The sequence below is a fragment of the Epinephelus lanceolatus genome, chromosome 20 (genome assembly GCF_041903045.1).
Source record: "Epinephelus lanceolatus isolate andai-2023 chromosome 20, ASM4190304v1, whole genome shotgun sequence".
Taxonomy (NCBI): domain Eukaryota; kingdom Metazoa; phylum Chordata; class Actinopteri; order Perciformes; family Serranidae; genus Epinephelus; species Epinephelus lanceolatus.
In genome coordinates this window covers 15,640,332-15,662,216 of record NC_135753.1, presented here as the reverse complement: position 1 = coordinate 15,662,216, position 21,885 = coordinate 15,640,332, and the positions used below count along the sequence as shown (strand labels likewise).

Sequence of the window (21,885 nt, the reverse complement as noted above, 5' to 3'; positions counted from 1 at the left end):
TGAGTCACTAAACTATATGCTTGTATGTGTGAAACTGTTTTATGTTATTGTGTTGTTGTTTATTTGGTGAATGGCATCAGTTAGGCCATCAAGATGGCCAGCTCAATTGGCTAATAAGTAAAAAATGTACCTCTTACAGGACAGGCGAAATGGTCACATGACTAATGTTTACTTAACCTGCATTCATGTGGTGTCGGAATAATTGGAAAAATGAGGATAGTTTCTGACAGGAAAAAAAATTATGCCAAAGCACCCTCAGGTCAGAACAACAGCTTGGAAAGTTTTGGAAAATTTTGATGCATTAGTTGGGTTGACTCCGTGTATACAGAAACATGGCAGACGAAAGTAAATGTTCTGTTGATGGTGATACATTTTTTATTAATTCACATATTTCCGGTCAGTTTTTTGCTCACGTTGTAATATGGTATTGGGTCGTAACTGTTAGTTGTGGTCCACTTAGAGTGACCTAGATTAGTTTGACAACATTAGACAGGCAAAGCAATATGTAAGTTGTTTTAGGGGATGTACTGGTGCAGAAACAAGTCAGGGACAAAATCACTTCGTCATACATGTTGTTTAAGAGCAAAAAAACACAGCACATCTTTGTAGCGTCCATCTTGTTTCCATGTTACCACTTGAAAGCCCATGAACACACCAAAGTTGGAAGAATGATCCATCCGAATGAACCATCCAAGGAGCATGTGAATGCAGCATTACTACGTGATATTTTTTGATAAGATAGTGGTGAGATGAGAGGGGCCTGTGTGTGCGGGCCCTGATGCAACTGCATCACCTGCATATATCATAGTTTCATCTCTACATGGCATCGTTACATTAGTGTAGCATTTACGTTAGAGAAAGGGGGAAAGAAAGTCTGTGGTGTAGTGAATAAGAGTGTGTGTGTATCGTCCATGTCAACCCCCCATGTGGGTGACGATCTCCCAGCCAGCCAGTCAAGCCTGCCTCCCCGGCGGCTCGTGTCAGTCATCGGGTAACACCTCATGGAAACATCACATACATCACGCCCCGGTACCAGAGGCGAGCAAAGGGAAGCAAAAGAAAAGAAAAGAGAAGGGAAAAGGAAAGATCCATTGCCCCACCCACAGCCATTGATCAGCGATCTGTAAGAAGAGCCTGATCAATCACGCTGCGCGCTCAGCCACTGTCCTAGTGACAGGACCCAAATAGCCAGAGCCAACAGACTGATGAGTGATATGACAAGTGGATGGGCCCCCAAATGTGTCTCGGCCCATTGATTTCCACTCGGCTCGTAATAAGCTCAGCAGACATATGGGTTTGCAGCAAGAGCGAAGCGTCAGAGCTCAGGATGAATGGAGGCCGCTGCTGTCGAGCCACACAGATCTGTGTTTATCTGGTGGTTCACCTGTGGTTACACAGACCCCAGAGGAGGTTTGGTGGCTTCTGGGATTTTTTTTAGGATAAACAAAGTTAGCTCAGGTTGAGGGAACAGGGAAATAATTTAGCTTTATTTACATGGCTATACGACACACTCCAGATTGTTTATCATCTGTATCATTTGCCCAGTGGAAGAATGATATACTGCCTTACACAGACCACATGATAATTCACTGTGTGTTAACAAGCTGAACATTCATTGGCAGGGATTTGCCGGCAGCCCCGTGGTTCCAGCATTACCACACCATCTCCTGTCAGATTGTCCTCAGGGAGGAGAAGCTATCCAGAATAATCCATTTACTCACTGTTTTTCCTTTTTTGCCTCTGAACTGATGTTTTAGTGAAGTTTTAGTTTTATGATTATTTTGCCCAATATAACTGTTCAACCTTTCCAAACTCTTCTGTTCCCCAGCCCTGCGTTAAGCTTCGCCTACCCTCCAACCCCTGTGGCTTTGCACGTGCACCAGCAGCTGATTGGCCGTCAACCGGGCATCGTGGGCTCTGCCTTTGGCCACAGTCCGCCCCTCATCCACCCATCGCCAGCCTTCGCCACCCAGAGGCCCGTCCCCGGCATCCCCCCCTCCGGGCTCAGCGCCAGCGAGCGCTCAGCCCTCTCCAACGACTCCTCACAGGTGAGTGCGGCGGCAGGCGCCTGTGCGATTCATCATCACAGGTAATAGATAGCAGGCGTCGCATGCCAGCCACATCTCAGCAAAACGCAGCGAGCTAACATGGTACAGGCAGGACCCCCCCTCCACGCGCTCCTCTCCTGGGACTTTCCTCCTACTTGTGTTGTCTCTTGTTTTTAGGCTGCCGAGCACGGCCCAGAACGCGCCTGCAGCAAACAACAAGGGGCTTGTTAGCATAGAATCCCACTGCTGACTCCATTAATCACTAGAGAGAGAACAAGGATATAGAGAGGCAATATTGACATGGATGGATGGATCCAAAGGGGCTTTTTCTCTCCATCCTCAACCCTTACTCTATGTGCGGGCCCACATTTGAAGTAAATATTCAATGTTTATTACCCATCCTCCCTGCTGTTTCCCATCTCTCCGATTCTGTGTTATCACAAATGAGGCCTCATTGAAATTGGGCTCACCAAAATTGCAATTTTCCTCCTCCTGAATGAACGGAATATTGCTTCGGGGCCACAGCCAAATCTCATATAGTATTTCAGCAAAGATAGTAACACAGAGACAGACAGGAACACTGCAACTATGAGAGTCCTGTGAAAAAAAACAGCAACATCAGGGGAGAAAAAGAAAACTTACTTCTCCAGAAGCTACTTTATAATTCTTTTTTTTCCTGTGAGCTTTTATGTAACAAGAATTCCCCTACGGGGTGTTTTTAAGCCTGGGCCAAAGTCAGGTCATGCATTGGTTCAGTGAATGGCTCATTGAATTGGTCCATGAGTGTGTTTTAATTGCTGTGATTAGAGGAGCTAATGTGATACAGTGAATTGCATAGTTTTTCATTAGCGCAGTTAAAGTTCTTGCCTGGGACCGAGGATACGGAAATCATTATGGTTTAAGCACCGTTGTTTTTTCCTGCTTGATTAAGTCAATGATTGATTGACTTATAAGCATCACATGCATTTTTAATGGCTCTATAGAGGATTACTTAAGAAATATCAGTAGAATATGGCATTAAATTATCAATATAGTCAGATCCATGTCATGGGAAGCTCAAAATGATGAAATATTTTCTGTTTCCTCAGACCAAACCAACAAGTGAATCTGCAGTGAGCAGCACAGGAGACCCAATGCACCACAAACGCTCCAAAATGAAACCAGAGGAAGAGTTGCCGAGCCCAGGCGCAGTGAGCGTACAGGTGAGGATTGTCTACATTTTTCAGCAATGTAAAAAAATATTTTCAGTGACAGGATATTCTTCACCTATTTGGCAAAAACAGCAAACTGGTTGGTAAATCCCAGAATTCACCAGCTGGTTTTAATTTTAGATTTTTCCATTAGAATAGGAAGCCCATATAATGACTGGTCACCTGCCAAAGTCGCCGCAACAATAGACAAGCTTACCAGCCACAGTTTGTATTTTTTTTACCTGCGTTTGGCTGCTCTTGGTGTTTCCCACCCTGCTCTTATCAGCCGCTGTTTCCGAAGCAAAATAATTCATTGATCATTGGGAGACTAGGAGGAAATTGTTTTTTGCTTTTGTTTAATCAAAATTTTAAGTGGCTGGAGAGATGAAAGAGAAACGTGATAACAGTAAGTGTTTGTATCTGCAGGAAAAACCTTATTAGCGTCAATATTCAGGCAGCAGCAGATTCAGCCTGAGGTGTGTTGTGGAAGCTCTCCTGTATTAGCCCACACCAACTCCCTGCTCCACTCAGCCTCCTAACTGTGACAGTGAAATACGTCTGGGCTAATAGAGAAACCTACAGCAGGAAAAGGGGGTTAGATTCCTCAAATACTCGCCCCGGTCCTGTCGTATAACAAACCGCCAAATACAGAGAGGGGCTTTCAGCGCTACATTTCCGCTCTCCACACTTTTCTCCCAGGCAGCCAAACAAGGCCAGATTCACAGGGGCACTGTGGCTGAGACCTGTGACCAAATCATTTTTGGCTGTGGCTTAGATGTAAACCAGCAGGGCTGTAAAAATTACTTTTATGGCAGACTTGGATAGACTAATGTTGGAGAGAGGAGGGCAGCCTCTGTTAGTGTTTATACTTCTACGTCAAGACTGGTATTAAAGGCTAACTTTGGTATTTTTCAACCCATATCCTTTATTCCCATGTTTTTGTTTCTAAGTGACTAATAGGAACAACAGGGGCAAAACAGACTGCAGTGCAATGATTCGGGGCATGTTCGCACTGTAAATGTACAACTTCTAAAAGTGCTTGTTTTTGCCGCTGACAGGCTCAGATTGTTAGAATTAGTTTCTGATAATATTATGAAAAAGATCCTTATAGAGATTGACTTTTTTGCTAAAGAGTAAGATCCTTTTTGTTTGACCAGAAACAGCCCAAAAAGTGCTATTGCCAAAGCCACCAGGCTCCCTTTGGATAAACAGTAATTTTAGCATGCATAGTGCCAGCATACTTTCACATCTAACTGGGGGAATTAAGGGTTAATTCCACCAAACCATAACTGGTATTTTCTGAAACAGTGAAAAGACGAACCAAGATGGTTTTCGTGGGTTTTATTTTGTTTCTTTCAATTTTAAATGAAGTGTGGTGTATGATTACAAAATTACCGTTTATTTAAATGGAGTCTGGTTGATATGGGCTAAGGTGATTTCGGAGCTGTTTCTGGTTAACGTAAAGGATCTTAAAGTTTAACAGATCTATCTCTGTATGGGTCTTTTCCATAATTTAAAATAACAATCTCAGCTTGTTAGTGGCAAAAACAAAAACCTCTAGTGGATGTAAACTGACGGTGCGAACATGCCCCAAGAGTTCACATTGAACTCTTGGGGCAGCCGGTAGCTGCAATACAGGCTCTTGCTTTCAAAAAATTGCTCCCCTTTGTCACTTAAAAAAAAAAAAAAAACATGGTAAAATATGTTGAAGAATACTGTTGCTACCATTTAAGTACATTTATTTACATTATTTTGACATTGTTGTGCTGGTTTTATGACTTTTTCACTGTTGTTCTTCAGGACCATCCAGATGGGATGACTCTGGTGAAAGAGGAAGGGGACAAGGATGAGAGCAAACAGGAGCCAGAGGTGGTTTATGAGACAAACTGCCACTGGGAGAACTGTTGCCGCGAGTTTGACACGCAGGAGCAGCTAGTACAAGTGAGTGTAGCACATTTTGAAAAGACAGTGGTACAAGCTGCTTATTTCAAGTCTGACTCCAGCACAGAACGCTTTATTATTCATGTAAAGCTGAACATTTCTGTTCAACTCCAAATGGCAGCTGAGAATATCCAGAGATCCCGTAATGGTGTGTCAGTAAATTGTGCAGAATGTTAATTTTTAACACTTGCTTGCTGCAGTTTAGCAGATGGTTTGCATTTCACTCTTTCACTTCCTGTGGGCAGAGAAGAGTTCACACTTGACCTCAATTGTTCTCTCGGACTGGAGTTTCTTGCAGGGAAACAGGGAGACACAACGGGGTGTTTACAACCGTAAGATGGGTGAAGACTCATAAAAAGCTTTCCCCAGAAACACACACCAACACTACAATGTCTGGTTTGTATGCTGTGAGAGTTTTTAGTGTTTCTTCCCTCAAGCTCAGTAGATCCCAGCAACATCAACTGCAGCTGTGCTATCCTACACAATGCCTCCTATCAGGCCACAACCCCTGTGCAGCGGCAAACCTACAGTAGAGTCAGAGCTGCAGGCATTGACTGATACTGCTGCTGGATTCCTGATTGGATCCAGGGACGGTGGTAATGGGCTCAGAAGCTGGAGAGCACATCTCACAGCTGAACGGTGCTAACTGATTTGGCGGGTTAAGCCTCCCAGAGTCAGGATGTGAGCTTTGTGTACAACATTGGACCGGCCTTCCTCCTGTCTGTTATCAGAACTCTCACACAGCCCGGGAGATGGATGGCTCTCATCGAATTGCGCCAGAGGGGTTCACCGTTAAACTAAATATTAATGATATTATGGTCGTGTCACCCCTGCTACTTACACTGACGCTATTAGCTCTGCTGCTCTCTCGCAGCCTGTGAATCGCTCACCCGTCAGCCAACTGAGAGAGCAGGCTGAAGTTGGAGAAGTGGTGAAAATACACCAATATAATGCTGCGAACAAGGGACGCCAGACTGTACACACACACACACACACGAAACACACATCACCACACATCTGATAGAAAGATCCTCAGCTCTCCACAGCTGTCTATTTGCCGTCTTGACATTGCAATCCTCAGCCGCGGTGGTAACCCCTATCTATAATTGATATCCTCAGCGCGGAATGGGCTGCCTCCCGTGTTTGAAGGGCTCGGCTCAAAGGTTGAGAATCTTGACAACTTCTTGCCCCTGTTTCAGGAGGCGGGATGAGTTAAGGTGGTGGGAGAGGAAGGGGAGGGTGGCTTCTTAATAGAGGAAAAGCTTGCTCACATCCTCCCCCTACTGTAGTCACACCAGGTGGCCATCCCGGCAAAACAATGTCCTCTCATCCCTCCACATCCAGCCTACCCTTCACCAGGCTGCACTTATTATCAGATTCCTGTGTAGACAGACACCAACTTATTAGTTTTCCATTTTTTCGTCTTGGAATTGTTTTTCTTTTTTCTGCCATTTGACTTCCTGATATTGCATTTTATTTCTCATTTTCTATGCACATGCAGATATGCAGGGAGATGCCAATAAAAGTCTTCGCCTACAGAATCCGTGCCCTCTAATTCAGCAGAGCGGACGAGAAAATGCTCTTATCTCTGCGCACCCCCACCCCCCTCAGTAATAGGATAAGTACAGTATTTGGACCACAGTGGCTCTCCTCGCACACTGGGAGGGGTTTGGGGGTGGGGGGATTTCCATATAACCAAACAATGGAGCGTCCCTTCCCCCTTGTACTTGTCTTCTGAAATGGCTTTGGGGAAAAAAACATGATGGGGAAAAAAAACAGTTTCTCCTTAGCTGTAACCAATGTAACCACAAAGTTTATACATAGATTTATATTCTATGATTAAAGCCTGTGTCATGAAATATATATTTTAAGTATTAAAAGTAACAGCTGCACTGATTCAAACATCCCGTTTCCTTTGTGGTTGGCCTAATTTTAGAATTAAGCCTTCACACCACCCTCATTGCTTTCCACCTTGTTCAAAAGCACTCCTGCCGCGCTCTTCATGCATATTTTTACACTCTCAAGCATGCTCTCACCATGACACACCACGGCATTCCTTTATCATCCGCGTTTAAGCGCTCTCAGTGCAGCCGATAAGATAAACATCAGATCTATGCAATTTAGCTCACTTATCTGGCCTACCCAGTCAGCAAAAGCGAGGCGGGTGTCAATTTTAGTTTGCTGTATTTATTTCATTTATTACATTTCAACTCTCTATACCTCTCCGGCTCCCTCTCCACTCAGCTCCGACATTCTTTCGCTTCCCCATTTTCAGGCACAAACCTCTCCCTTCTCTCATTTTCTCTTTCATTTTCCCCTCCCACCCCTCTTTGCCCCTTGAAGGGAGTACTTTTAAAGATAAGGCCTGGTGGCTTCTTTAATGTCTCTCTTGAAGTGGGCTTTTTTCACTCAGTTTTGTCGCCCGAGATGCCAAACACACACTCCCACAACTCCCTAATATGGCCCTGCTCAACAATCTTTTATTTGCTCATTGATCTACTACTGATACTTCACCGTGGAGAAATCTACAAGGGAGCTATGCATTTTCAGTGCACAATTCGTGTAAGCCATACTGTCGTCTGTGTGGCAAAGCCGTCTTTTAGTAAAGAGGCCATAGAAGCGTTGGATGTAGATGTATGGGGACAACAAAGTGTTTCATGAAAGGTGACCAAATCTGAATCAGCATAAAAGCTGGCTGTTTTTTCCCTGTGTGCATTTGCTAAAGGAATTAGTATAATTTATTATTATTATTCAACTGCTGAACCATTCCTGGCTGCGAACATGAAAGTTCAGTTTCCGTCCTGTCATTGCAGGTCTGCTAACAGACAATTTTAGAGGATGTTTTAGAGCACTGATTGCCAACGTGAAGGTCGCGCTCCCCCCAGGGGTCACCAAAGCTCCACAGGGAGTCACAAGTCCTTCTTGATTTTGAGGGGTGTAAGAAAACAGAAACAAAAAAACAGTTGACCTATCTCTCAGCATTTGTTGTAATTGTTATTTTTGAAGTGTAGAATGTTATTTAAGATATAAACTTTTAAAAAAAATCTCACAGGATAAGGGCACGTTGAAGACCTGACCACAAGAGAGTTTTCAATCTCTGCTAAACAGCCTCATTCTGCATTAGAAAAGTACGCTGTTAAAGCTAACCCTAACCCTAATACAACAGCCAACTGTTGGGGAGAAGACAACACTGAATTTGTCAAAAACAAACCCTATTAAGTGTGTTAGAGATTTAAAAAAAAACATAATTAGGACAGAGAATCATATAAAAAATATATATATATATCACTAAAAATAATTTCTGATGCAACATTCACAGGAAATAATCTGCTCAAACCCCATCCGAATCACTTGTTTTACACAAACTTCCTGCAGTTATTGCGTTCTCAATTTGGGTTTATTGTGCAGGTTTTGAGCTGCTCTCTACTGTTTATGTATAACATTAAATATCCATGTCATTTAGTCAGGGGTTACCACTTTACTCAATGATAGAAAAGGCAAAAGGTTGACTCTATATGGTGATTGTCTGATGGGGTTGGTGGTCTGTATGTGTGTGTTCCCACAGCTCATCAGGTCGCTCCCACCCTCCACAGTCTCACCATTCTCTTCCAGGTCATCTACATAGGTGGCGCTGTGATGTCCTTGTTCTTAGATGGGGAGCTGGCTCTCCCCGTGCGCAGCCCTGTTGAGGCGGCTGCTGTGCGCCTCCCCGGTGTTAAAGGGAGATAAACGCGGGCGCAGTCTGAAGGCAGCCCCCCTCTCTGGCTGCTGGCGTAGGCTTTTAATTGGTAAAATGCAGATTTTTTTTTGATCAGGAGAAGGATTAGGCCCCTTATCTGTCAAGAGTATCTTACTCTAAGATGAAAAGACTGTGCTGAATTACACATGCCAATTCTAGCTCCCTGCCCCCTGCTCTGCTCACTCACTTACTCTCATCCTCCCTCCTTCCCTTGCTCACTCAAATTTTTCCCCCCTTTTACTTCCTCCCTCCTCCTTCCCTCCCTTCTTTGCCTTTTTCATGCTCTTTTTCCCCCCCTCTTTACACAAAGCACTTCAGCAACTGACATCACAAAAGAGCATATGATTTATTAGGCGGTGTTTGATAAAGCTAAACGGTGTTGCGGGTCCCACAGCTTAGTGAAATTGCCTTGTAAACAGGCCCTCTTTTCATGCACCCTTGCATTCTAATGCATGAGGGCTATGTCCCAGAGAGAGTTTGATAAGGAGACATGGAAATGGAGACTGAAGTGGGCAAAAGCTTTGAAAAAGCAGGAAAAAAGACAGTAATGTATGTTGAGATGCATGGGTTTGAACATTTGCATAGAGTAACCAAAAGTCTTTTATTTTTAAGAATACAAAAACCAAGGGTAAAATTTTCTCCTGTTTATGTTTATGGATTTTTTGCCATGCATCCAAGCAGCAGGGGTCTAGACCAAGAAAACAGTGCCTGCACCTGTGTGTATGTGTGTGTGCACCTCTCATACGTCACAGACGGCTTCAGTGTCCCCTGTGTCCGTGTCCCCGGCGCTCCCTGTCGTGCGACTCCCTCCTAAATCCATCTTGGTGGCGTTTTTACAGTTGTTGGCCGATAAGCTGGCAGGGGGAAGATGAATAACCTGCCGCGCCGCTGCTATCAGCACCTGTTTGTCGATTTAGCCGGCCAACGGGGCCTGTCTGCTCAGCATGGAGATTATTGATTCAATAAGAATTGCCATTAGATCATGCCATTAGGTTTCTCGGCGGCCCCTCTCCCCATGCTGTCTGTCCCGCTCTCTGTCAGCTCAGAGGCTCATGCATCACACCCGTCAACGACCTCCTTCATTTGTACAAACAGGGTTCGAGTGTGTATCCATCCTGTGTGTGTAAGTGCGTGCATGCGCTCTTGTTGTGCCAGCCACCCCCGTGATCCAACACCATGGCGCTCACCAATCGCTCTCAGCCAGGGGATATTGAATGCTGCTCGCAACAGACCGATTGCTTGCCACAGGGATTCCCTCACAGAGAGGAAGAAAAAGAGAAGACGAGTCAGGTTTTCTGAGGCCCCGGCCGAGGTGGGGAGGAGATCAATCTTGGGGAAACTTCACTAACGTCTGTGGTCATCCAGTCCCCAATCATTTTCCGTGGAATTAGTCTTGTTTTGTCACTTTAGAATTAAAAAAATGTCAAGTGAGAATAATGGAGGTCCTTTGCGGATATATTAGTGTCCATTTTACCCTTTGCTTTTGCTGTTGCACCCTTGCTGTTACTGCGCTGACTCATTTGTCGATACTCTCCTTTAGTATTACTGGAAAATAAGTGCAGTGGAAGACTGAGGCCCAATCCATTTTCATATTTTTTACCCTTACACCTCATTTTCAAACCACCTTACCCTCTGAACAGAGTTACAAGGGGTAGTGGTTGAATACTTCCCCTATGAAATTGGACAATCCTTCAAGACCCTGATATTTAATCAGTATGCTAGCATTTACATAAAGAGACACGAGTGTTGTCGGACATTGTAAATATGCTGTCCTCTGTAGTTGGGATTTCTGTTGTGTTGGCTCAAGGCAGCCAAACAAGTCATCTGCTTCACTACCAGGCCACTAGCAGTACGCTGTAGGCTAACGTTAGCAACCTGTCAGTCTGCACTGATATAAGAGGAGTGTTAACAAGTGCAGCAACTTCAGTGGGTGCCGTAGCATTGTTCCGACCTCTCATTGTTCCGACCTCTCATTAGTCCGACGTCCCGTTGTTCCGATATGTGATTATACTAGGCTATACTGTATTTGTGTACCATAGAGGATCAGCAACACCAAAAGTAGGCTACTGGTCGAGATACAAGTGTCATAGAGAGAAGAGAATGAAACACCATAACCTCCTGTTATTAACTCTGGGGTCGGGGTTGTGTGGGGAGCTCTCCGCGGTGCTGAACGGCTCCCGGCGGGTGTATTTCTGCCTTGATGGTGCGCCATGACCGGCTCTGGGTCAGCTGGGAAAGGCTTGAGGCGAAGCAGGCTCACAGCTTATGTGTTTGTCACTTTCTTTTTCATTTTAACCCACACCATGATCTTTTCCTAACCCTAACCAAGTGGTTTTTGTGCCTAAACCTAACCAGACCTTAACCACAGGGCATCATGATGATTTCGGAACGACGGGACTTCAGAACAATGGGTTTAATATGGTCGGACCAATGGGCAGACCCCCTTCGGTGCTGGACTTAAGTTACATTTCAGACACCATATGCCATAAAACGGGGAGAAAGCATCATGGAAATATTTCAAAATGCGGCAATGTCATGTACAAATCAGTACAGTGTAACATTAGCTAGCTAGCTAAATAGCTACAGAGACATCAGCGTACTAGCAATTCTTTTGTTAGTTTTGTTAAGAATAGGACCATAATATGTTGAAATAACATTGAAGTAAGATAATACTATGGTTATCGCAATTTTTAAATCTTTATAAACAAAGACAATAGGCCTACAGTTGTGGGTTTCTTTTGTTGCTTGTACAGCCATGTTGCCGATGATTTCTCATAACAGTCGGTTTTGAGCGTGCCTCTGAAAAACCTACGTTTGGAGTGCCATGTAGTCCTAATACTGTGCTCACACAACAAGCAACACAGCAACAAGCAACGACCCATTTAAATGGAAGCTACAAACTGACGTCAATACTTGTCGCTGTTGATGGGCGTGACACTCTACAAACTAAAGTTTAGCTGGCCTCAACTTTCTTCAGTGTTCCAATGATACAGTGGAGCGTCAACCAATTATATGTTTTTGTTTCAAGCTATGGTACTGGGTCATTTAGCCAAGCTAATGCTAAGGCTATGCTAGCTTTCTGTGCGTTGTGGTGCACACACGGATGCATTGGGGCAGTGAAATGTGATGTTAAAAGGGGGCTCAGACATTGATCAAAAACATTTATGATGAAATACAAAAATTAGATGCCATTCAGTTGAGGTGCTTTGTAGCGCCGACATACAGAAGCCTTTCCACAGGGACTCGGCGATAATGTAGCTAGGCACACTGTTGCATCGTCGTTCCAAGTGTGAACGCAGCATAAAACTTTGTCCTACCCCTCTATCCCACTAAGAATTGAGACATTATCTCTAGACGTGAGCATGCACAGAGGGCTCAGGGCTAACTGGTAGGAGCAAGGACTTCACTGGGATGGGGCCTTTAGGGTCAAAATGTCCTGCAGAAAGATTTTTAAAAAGGCGGTTTCTGTTTGGTGTCATGTTTATATGTGGGGTCATAATCTGGCCAGTGGGCAGGGTGCAGAGAGGGTACAAAGATGCTTTTGTCAGAGCAGTGTCATGCCTGGAGGGGAACTGACCCTGGATGCTTTATTTGCTTTGGTCCTGTGTGTTTTATAGCTCGACAATCTTGCGAGTAAGTGCTCAAAGAAAACACGTTTTCCCCAGACGTTTAAGAGCATTCAAAGTCACGTCTCTATTTATCTCCCTTCCTTTTCTTCTGTTTCCATCCGTCTCTCTTCATTCACCCCCGAGGTAAAAAAGACTTTTCTCCGCTGCTCAGGAATGTAATAATAGCAGTTTCTTATGGTCAGGATATTGTGTCTGTCTCCCTGGGTTTAAATTGCCCCCTGAAAGGCACTTCAGAGGCCACCACAGTGTTGTCTCTGAAAGAGAGCCAGATGTTGACTTTGTCCCCAGAGGGTCTGCGTGACATTTTTTCATCCTCACCTCCTTCATTCCTCTGTAGCATCCACCACTTACCAGATTTTACAAGGCAGTTAGGGAGAAAAGAAGAAGAAAGGGGGAAGAGAGAAGGGGGACAGAGCAAGAGAAAGGTGGTGCTCACAGATATAATGCTTGGCTGGAGTTGTAAAGCCCTCCGCATTTCAGATGCCACGACTGAACTTTTGATTTCTCGCCCTATCTCCTCACCTCCCCTCCCGCCTCCCCTCCTTCCTAAGCCTCAGATTGGAAGTTGCCACGGCAGCACAACTGTCAGTACTTGTCATGGAGGGGCGAGGGGCCCCAGTGTGATGCGAAGTGACAGGGGTTTTATTTGAAAATCCTGTTCAGATCGGACACTGAGACTCACAAGTCAACAGAGTCAGGCAGAGAGAGAGGAAGAATGGAAAGGAAGGAAAGAGTTAAGAGAAATGAGGTGGAAGAAATGTAATGAAGTATCACATGAAAAGAAATGGAAATCAGAAAAAAAGAATTTTATATAATTTAGCTCTTATGCTGCAGAGCAAAACACCCTGATGTTGAACCACAAATCAATTCAAGGGGAAAATGGCACTTTGAGGAGCTTTTGTATTGAGTTCTTTCATCTTCTTATTCCAGCACATCAACAATGACCACATCCATGGGGAGAAGAAGGAGTTTGTGTGTCGGTGGGAGGAATGTTCCCGAGAGCAGAAGCCCTTCAAGGCACAATACATGCTGGTGGTCCACATGCGCAGGCATACTGGGGAAAAACCCCACAAGTGCACAGTAAGGAAACTGCTGTTTGCTCAGTTGACTTGTAACCTGCTAACAGGAGATTCGGGCTGTGTGAGTGATGTCCTCTACTCTCTCTTCCTGCAGTTTGAAGGCTGCGCCAAGGCCTACTCCCGTCTGGAAAACCTTAAAACTCACTTACGCTCACACACTGGAGAGAAACCTTATGTGTGTGAACATGAAGGCTGCAACAAGGCCTTTTCCAACGCCTCAGACCGGGCGAAACATCAGAATCGCACACACTCAAATGAGGTACTGACAAATTTCAAACAATTATGCTCCTTTGATTTTGCTGCTTGAATGTGGTGTTTACAAGCAACGTGTTTCTCACAGCTCATTTTCTCCTTTCATTTCTTAGAAACCGTATGTGTGTAAAATCCCAGGCTGCACCAAGCGCTACACGGACCCCAGCTCCTTACGCAAGCATGTGAAGACGGTGCACGGGCCGGAGGCGCACGTCACCAAGAAACAGCGCGGAGATTACCCGCGCCCTCCGCCCCAACGAGAGCCTGGGGGCAACAGCCAGGGCCGCTCACCGGGGCAACTGCCCCTGGGAGGGTATACGGACCAAAGGGAGTACAACCATGCTACCTCAAAACAGGATGAATGTCTGCAGGTCAAGTCCATCAAGACAGAGAAGCCCATGGTAAGACTTAATTTAAGGCCTGCACTGATAGCTTTAACATTATTTTAACTATTTTCTAATACTTTTACTAATAATTCCTTCACCTTAAAGGGATAGTTCACCCCCCAAAGAACCATTTGTATATGAGTTACTCACCCTGTGTTAATGTTTATTTTTGAATAAAACTATTATTCTCACATGGTGAGCAAAGAATAAAAAACAAAGAAAATTCTTGATGAATTGAAGTCATAGGGGCCCAAGTTTAGCAACAGCAAAACTACATCAAAACATCCACATAGGAATCCAAGTTTTATTTCTCCAGGTGTATGCTCAGACAGCCCTTTCTAATGGGGTGAACTAAAAATGAAACGTATCTATGCTCTCTTTAAAGCCAGACTCCATTGACAAAAACATCAAAACACCAAAGTCACAAAATAAGACAAACATACTAACTGATCAATGCAGTGGCAAACTGATAGCTCCAGTGTTCAGCAAGGTAAAATTACATTGTTTGTCAATGGAGTCTGGCTCAAAATTTTCTCTGTTTTTGGATTCTTCTTTCACAACTAGGAGTGAGTATTTGATATACAAGTGGTCCATTGGGGAGTGAAGTATTCCTTTAACATAGTTAGTTTAAATGACTACTTTATAGTGTGATTTAACATTTAATTAGGGGCATGCACATTTAACACTGAAGTCATCTAATGAGTAAACTTTTTCTTTCTATCCAATGCTTCGGCATTTCTCTCCTTCCCTTTCTAAGGACAGTGGGTAATCAGGTGAGATAGGTGTCCCTTCACATTGCATTTGTAAAATATTCTTTCCAAGTCTGACTGTTTCCCGTCCTGCTCATTGTTTTATTGTCTGATTATCATCTTTTCTCATTCCATCACATCTGCTTGACTTTCACCCAAACCATGGCAGATTTGTTCTCATTGTAGGCATCCCTCATTATTCACATTCATAAAAAGATTCTCATTTTACCACACTTTGAAGAGTTGCAGTGTTATTTACCAAAGGCGATGTATTTTTTTTCTAAGCAGTGCCCATGCCTTTGGGCAAAACTGTGAGGCATTGAAAGAATGCCCAGGGCCCCACTGTGCAGCCAAATTCGTTCAACAGTGAAGCGAGTGAATACCTTCTAAACTCTGCTGACACTTGATGCCAAAAAAAGTAATTGCATTATTCCTCAGTGCAACATAGTTCCTAAAATTCAGTAAACAACCTAATTAGGCTCCACTCTGTCTCACAAGAGGCCTTTATCCTATTTGCGTATCTTCTGAAAACAACCCAAAACATGATTTCCCTTTTATTGTATTTATTTTCTTCATGTGTTTTTCCTGACTGGATCACAGGGGAGGTATTACTCATGCCCCAGTAATGTGAAAAACACTGTCTTCTCTTTTTTTAAAGGCAGTTGGTTCTGTGGTTTGGACAATTAGTTCAAACTGCAGTGGTTATGCAAGATGATTATGTGATCACAAGGATGGAGTCATCTTATTTAATGGTCTTTCATTTGTTATGATTATTAGGGAATACATCCTTCAAACGATTACACTGTCATTGTTTGTGACATGTGACACTGTATACACCTTCCCTCGTGTTTCCTGAGACAAACTTCCTAATCTTTTTTTTCCTTTCTTCTTTGTCAGACGTCTCAGCCAAGCCCTGGCGGTCAGTCTACATGCAGCAGTGACCAGTCCCCCGTCAGCACCTATCCCAGCAGTGGAGTCCAGCTTGCTGTGAGCGCCGGACGCTCGCCAGGGGAGGGGCTGGAGGAGGACGAGGAGAAAGAGGAAAATGACGAGGAGGTGGAGGAGGAGTGTGAGGGTGAGCCAGCCCCCATCATGGACTCCACAGTCTCCACGGCGACCGCGGCCATGCTGACCCTGCAGGCGAGGCGAAGTGTCGGCCGCCCCCTGCGCTGGATGGAGCACATCAAGATGGAGAGGCTGAAGCAGGTGAATGGAGCGCTGCCCAGGCTGGGGCCCCTGTCCCCTACACCGCCCCCTAAAGGTTCCACACTACCCAACATCCTGGGGAAGGGTAAGTTCAACTTTTTTTTCTTTTGTTTCAAGGTCCCTGAATTTTAGGCCCAAGTGAAACCTTTTTCTAAATGCTCTTAAAGGGATACTTCACCCTCCAAATGACCATTTGTAAATCAGTTACTCACCCTGTGTTACTTCGAATTTGTAAAGAAAAATTTGTTTATCTCACATGCTTTTGGTAAATGAGGAATCCAAAAACAAAGAAAAGTCATAATGAATCGAATTCATTGGGGTCCACATTTAAAAGCAAAACTACATCAAAACATCTGTTTACAAACTTACTACTACAAGTCTAATTTATCCAGTCATGCTCAGTATTTTCCAAACACACAGCCTTTTCCGAAGGGGAACTAAACTGGAAGTGAAGTTTATCTATGCTCTCTTTTAAGCCAGACTCCATTGACAAAAACTGTAATTTAAGCTTGCTGAACACAGAAGCTGCTGGTCTGCCACTGCCTCACTTTGGTTTGTGTTATTGTGTGGCTGTAGTGAATTAGAATTAACCCTTCGAAACACCAAAGTCACACAATTACACAAACAAACTAATTGAAAGAGGCAGAGGTAGACCAGCAACTCCCGTGTTCAGCAAGGTGAAATTACTGTTTTTGTCAATAGAGTCTGGCTTTGAAGAGAGCATAGATAAGTTTCACTTTCAATTAAGTTCCCCATTTGAAATCGCTGTCTGTTTGGGAAGTACTGAGCATATGACTAGATAAGGAGACATAAATTATACTGCACGAGTTGTATGAGATTTTATAAATGGATGCTTTCCTCAATTTTTGCATTCTTGGTTCATCAGAGGCTTCACAAATATTACACATCATGGCTTGAGTAATTGATATACAAATGGTCATTTGGGGGTGAAGTACTCCTTAATCAACAACCCTCACAAATTCCTGACAGCATGTAGTATCCTCACTTTAACACGATTGAGCTCATGTAGGAATTTCTACAGTTGAAAAGCACCTGTACACTGAATTTACACATCGCCTCAAATGTGTGCACAAATCCCGCTTTGAGAAATAAATTATCCTGAATTCCATCTTGCCCATTTTGGCTGAAGCATTCAGGCAAAACAAATGCTTAAAATTTACTGTTCCGCTGTAAAATGGTATCAGAACCATATCAAGCCGTATATCATATCAGAGAAAATAGCATGTAACAGTGTTTCATGGCCAAGTGCTGCCTGTTGTCTGTGGAAACATCTGTTTGAGGGATCTCTCTGCACTCACACTTAACTTGTTTGGCCTTTTCTCTCTCTAATCTCATAATCATCATTTCAGTGTCCAAACTTTATTCATTCCTCCCTCTCTGTCTGTGTTTCTCCCCAGGATCCTGTCTGGGCAGGCAGTGGGGGGTGTCTGCTCCTCAGCCACCTGCTCATGCGGAGCTGGGTAGCACAGAGCTAACTGTGCTCAACTTGCTCCGAGAACGGCGTGACAGCAGTGGTAGCGCCACCAGCTCAGCTTACCTGAGCAGCAGCCGTCGCTCCTCAGGCATCTCCCCCTGCTTCTCCAGTCGACGCTCCAGCCAGGCTTCCCAGAGTGAGGGTACAACAGCAGCCACCCATCATCGCCGCCTCCACAACCTTAGCTCCACCGACTCTTATGACCCCATCTCCACTGATGCCTCCCGCCGGTCCAGCGAGGCAAGCCAGTATGGAGGTGGGACAGGAGGAGGGGGTGGAGGGATACTCTCAGGTGGGGGCTGTGGAGGTGTAGGAGGAGTAGGTGTAGGAGGAGGGGGGTCACGGGGAATGCTCACTTTAACCCCAGCACAGCACTACCACCTGAAAGCCAAGTATGCAGCAGCAACTGGCGGCCCACCTCCCACACCCCTTCCCAACATGGAGCGCATGAGCTTGAAGACTCGCATGGCCATGATGGATGAGGGTGGTAGCAACCACTCTTTGCCACCTCTTGTCAGGCCACATTGCTGCAATGATGGCACCAACGGGTACACCAATGGGTATATGGGACATGCAGGTTACAGAAGGAGGGTCCTCTATCCTGGTGAGGGGCCGCTGAATGGGAACCGGAGGGCCAGTGACCCAGTGCGGACACAGGCTCGTGACATTTGCAGTCTGCCCCCAGTGCAACGCTTCAACAGCCTTAACAACCTCAACCCTCTTCCACCTCTGTCTCATCATTCTACACCTGAAACTCGCAGCTTTAGCCTACAGAACTACACACGCTCAGAGGGCAACCTGCAGAGAGGCCTGCAGCACTCACCGTACACGCCAAGCATCGCAGAACACGCAGCCTTAGAAGCCCTGGCGATGGAGGACGACGGGGAGGCAGGCCTGTTGCTTGGGGATGAGGATATGCTACCAGATGACCTGGTGCAGTATCTCCACTCCCAGGTTCAGGGGGATGGTGGCTCCTACATGCACAATGAGGACCAAATAGCTTCTAGCCAAAGGGACACCTCCCACCCATCTATGGAGGAGATAGAACAGATCCAGACTTCAGGGTTAAATATGGCCTTCCCTGGGTCCCACAGTCTCCAGCAGATAGTAGAGCCAACGAGCCCTAGTAAGCTTCCCATCCAGTGGAATGAAGTGACGTCTGGGAGTGCTGACAGGTCCCCTCAGAGGGAGCAAAATCACCAGACACAATGTGGAAGGTGGTCGGGCGTAGAACACGGACATGTGTCTGCGCCTTTTGGCAGGTTTGGAAACATGATGGTTCAGCAGCAAGTGCCCTTTGATTTCCAGAACAGTTGTGCCCAGGCGAATCAATCTCAAAGTGCTTGCTGTGTCAACCCTGTGGTGAAGCTGGAGACGTTGCCTAACTCCTGCATGGAGATGAGAGATCAGAACTCTACGAACACCTTTGGAAGGCCGAATTTTTCACAGATCATCGACAGGCCTCTTCAGCAGGGCTTCAAACAACAGGCCGCCAATGGACCTCAAAAACAGAGCCACTTCCAGCAGAACCACAGCAGTAGCACCTCTTGTCAGATCGGGAACAACTTAATCCTGAGCAGGGCCTCTATGGACAGCCTCCCCAGCCTCTCCCAGGGAACTGCTCTTCATCACAATCGGCAGGTCCATGTCCCTCGCCCTCCGAACGGCTGCAGGAACTTGGCCAAGACTCAGCAGTACCTCAATCCCGAGAACTCCGGTGAAATCCTGGCAAGTCTCAACCAGCAGCAACAACTGCAGAGAAGTGGGGACCACTGTTCGCTTGCGCATCAGGTATCTGGGCTGAAACTAGAGGGCCCAGAGCATGGATACATAGAGCAGGGCTTTGGTGACTGCCTTGCTTACGAATCAGTGGATCGCAAGGCCTCCTCGTTTCCTGTACTGGAGGACCAGTGTCTGCTGGACTCCATGGTTGAGTCTGTGGGACAAGGTGTCGGCAGCGGTGGCGGGAACTCGGCTGCCCTTCTCTCCCCTGGTGCAGACCAGGTGACCAGCACAGTAGATGGCAGTGTGCCCAGTGTATTAGACGAGGGGGTAAGTCTGGACTTTGGAGCCATGCTGGAGGATGGCTATGACCAAGGTAGCCTAGTCTCAGGGGTCCTGAGTCCCTCCATCTTCCAGGGTCTGTCCAGGACCTCATCACGCCTGACCACCCCTCGAGCATCTGCCACCTTCCACAGTGTGGCCCCCGGCCTAAACAACATGGCAATTGGAGACATGAGCTCTCTCCTCACCACACTGGCTGAGGAGAGCAAGTTCCTGGCTATCATGCAGTAGCTGCTCCCTCTCTCTGCTTCTCCTCCCTAAAGAAAAATGGAAAAAAGGAAGAGAAATACTCTGGTGTATGTGAAGATTAAGACCAAAGTGGCAATTATGAGAACTTTATTATGTACTTAAAGTGTTCTGGAACAGGCAGTTGTCATTTATTTTGTAAAAAAAAAAAAAGTCATCCCACACAGAAATGGGATGTGTCAAAATTGTGTATAGATAAATAGTTAAATTCCTTTTCTGGAATGTAGGCTATTTTTGGAAGCTCTTCTCTTTGTATTTCTATGTGATGGTGAGCAAAAAGTTCACTTCTTTAAAACAGTATTCTGTGTATTGTCACTGTTTTTGCTGTACACACTGTCTGGAAAAAAAATGCATGTACTCAAGGTTAAACATGAACACTGTCTATATAAGTACATAGACTAGCTCATGTGCCAAGTATCTACCGTTCTGATTCCACAGGTACAAAGCCGCTAAATCTTGTCACAGCAGGTCAGACATGGGTCATTCAACTGAACAGGCCCCCGATGATAACTTTATATATCATAGGTTTTGATAAGTGGTGTATTTACATTTGTCGTCATTTTGTTTGTATGTTACTTTTGTGAATCTGTAAATGTTTCAGTGCTTCTACCAAGTTTTACCAAGTGGTGTTTGTAACTGCGGTATGGTATCGAACACATCCACGGCACCGTAGATAGTCGTCTCCTTGATATCTAAATGGCTTGATTTAGTTAGTCTGGTAAGGTACTCACACATGTATATAACAGTGTTTTTATATTCTGTTTGTGATCTGGTTATTGACGTTGGATTGCACGGTTGTTCGGAGTTAAATGGACATTTTCTCCTTGATGATCAAAGGTCCCATTTGGTGCTTTATGTATGCTTACATAAATAGATATTCATGTTTTTGAATCTGTCTTAATGACCTGCAGTGGTCCACAGCACATGAATATCCCTCTCATGATGCTAAATGCTGTAAAGTGATGTGTTTTGTTTTATAGGAAATCACCTGTATTGTTTTCTCCAAAGCTCTTAAATTCAGAATGTGTACTGCCGTCAAGTATTGCAGTGACTTTGTCAACAGTGTTAGTATTGCCTTGCAGTCTTATGTGACTGAACACAGAATATTGAGTAGTTTACCTTTTATTCAGCGTCAAAGCAATGAGGTACAAATGGTTTTGTTGTTCTTTGGTACTTTTTTCATTTTTGTAGCTGTGCATTGATGGTGTTTTTTTTGTTTTGTTTTTTTTCAAAGAAGTAGAACTCATTTCCTTTGAAAGAAGGAAATTACATTGAGGTATGTGCCTTATACGTATCTGCCTGTCGGTAAAGAGAGAGATCACTGCCAATCTTCCATTGTGAATTCTGAAAAAAATTAAAAATAAACATGTAAAGTGTCTTGTGAGACCCGAACAAAAGAGAACATGACAGAACATTTATATAAGAAAAGTCTGACTATCAGAAAAGTTAAGATTTGCGAAATGCATTCTACTTTTCTTTGATTGTTTTTGTTTTTTAAGTTTTCACATTTATTGTGCTATTTTATATATAATGTGTAAATACAATACTCTTTCTGTAGGTTTAGCAGAGGAAATGGGGGGGGGAGTATCCTGGGGCCAATAAAGAATTGACTTTGAAAGCAGGGATTCCCGGGCCCTGGGTAGAGGCCAGACAGATCTGGCTCAGAGCGGAGCTTCATGTGCCCAGCACTGCCCCTCCGCCAAGAAGAGCCACTTTGCTCTTTTATAACGGACTACAAATGTTTGTATGGTTTTAATAAAAACGAGAAATGAAATTAAAAAGAAATTATATTTTAAGTCTCTTTTCTTCTTCATATGCTGAAACATATTTGAGTTTTTTTTTTTATCTTACAGTAGAGAGT

General features: G+C 44.7%; 1 protein-coding gene across 1 annotated transcript in view; it reads left to right on the top strand.

Moving 5' to 3' along the window:
* Positions 1-21,809, top strand: part of gli3 (GLI family zinc finger 3) — a 123,347-nt gene extending 101,538 nt beyond the window's left edge. Inside the window, exons 8-15 of the mRNA XM_033638942.2 lie at positions 1,829-2,048; positions 3,137-3,250; positions 5,039-5,179; positions 13,478-13,627; positions 13,721-13,885; positions 13,992-14,279; positions 15,911-16,304; positions 17,638-21,809. Of these exons, the coding sequence (XP_033494833.1) occupies positions 1,829-2,048; positions 3,137-3,250; positions 5,039-5,179; positions 13,478-13,627; positions 13,721-13,885; positions 13,992-14,279; positions 15,911-16,304; positions 17,638-20,009 (3,844 nt within the window). The 3' untranslated portion in view covers positions 20,010-21,809. The remainder of the gene's footprint in view (positions 1-1,828; positions 2,049-3,136; positions 3,251-5,038; positions 5,180-13,477; positions 13,628-13,720; positions 13,886-13,991; positions 14,280-15,910; positions 16,305-17,637) is intronic.
* The last annotated feature ends 76 nt before the right edge of the window (positions 21,810-21,885 follow it).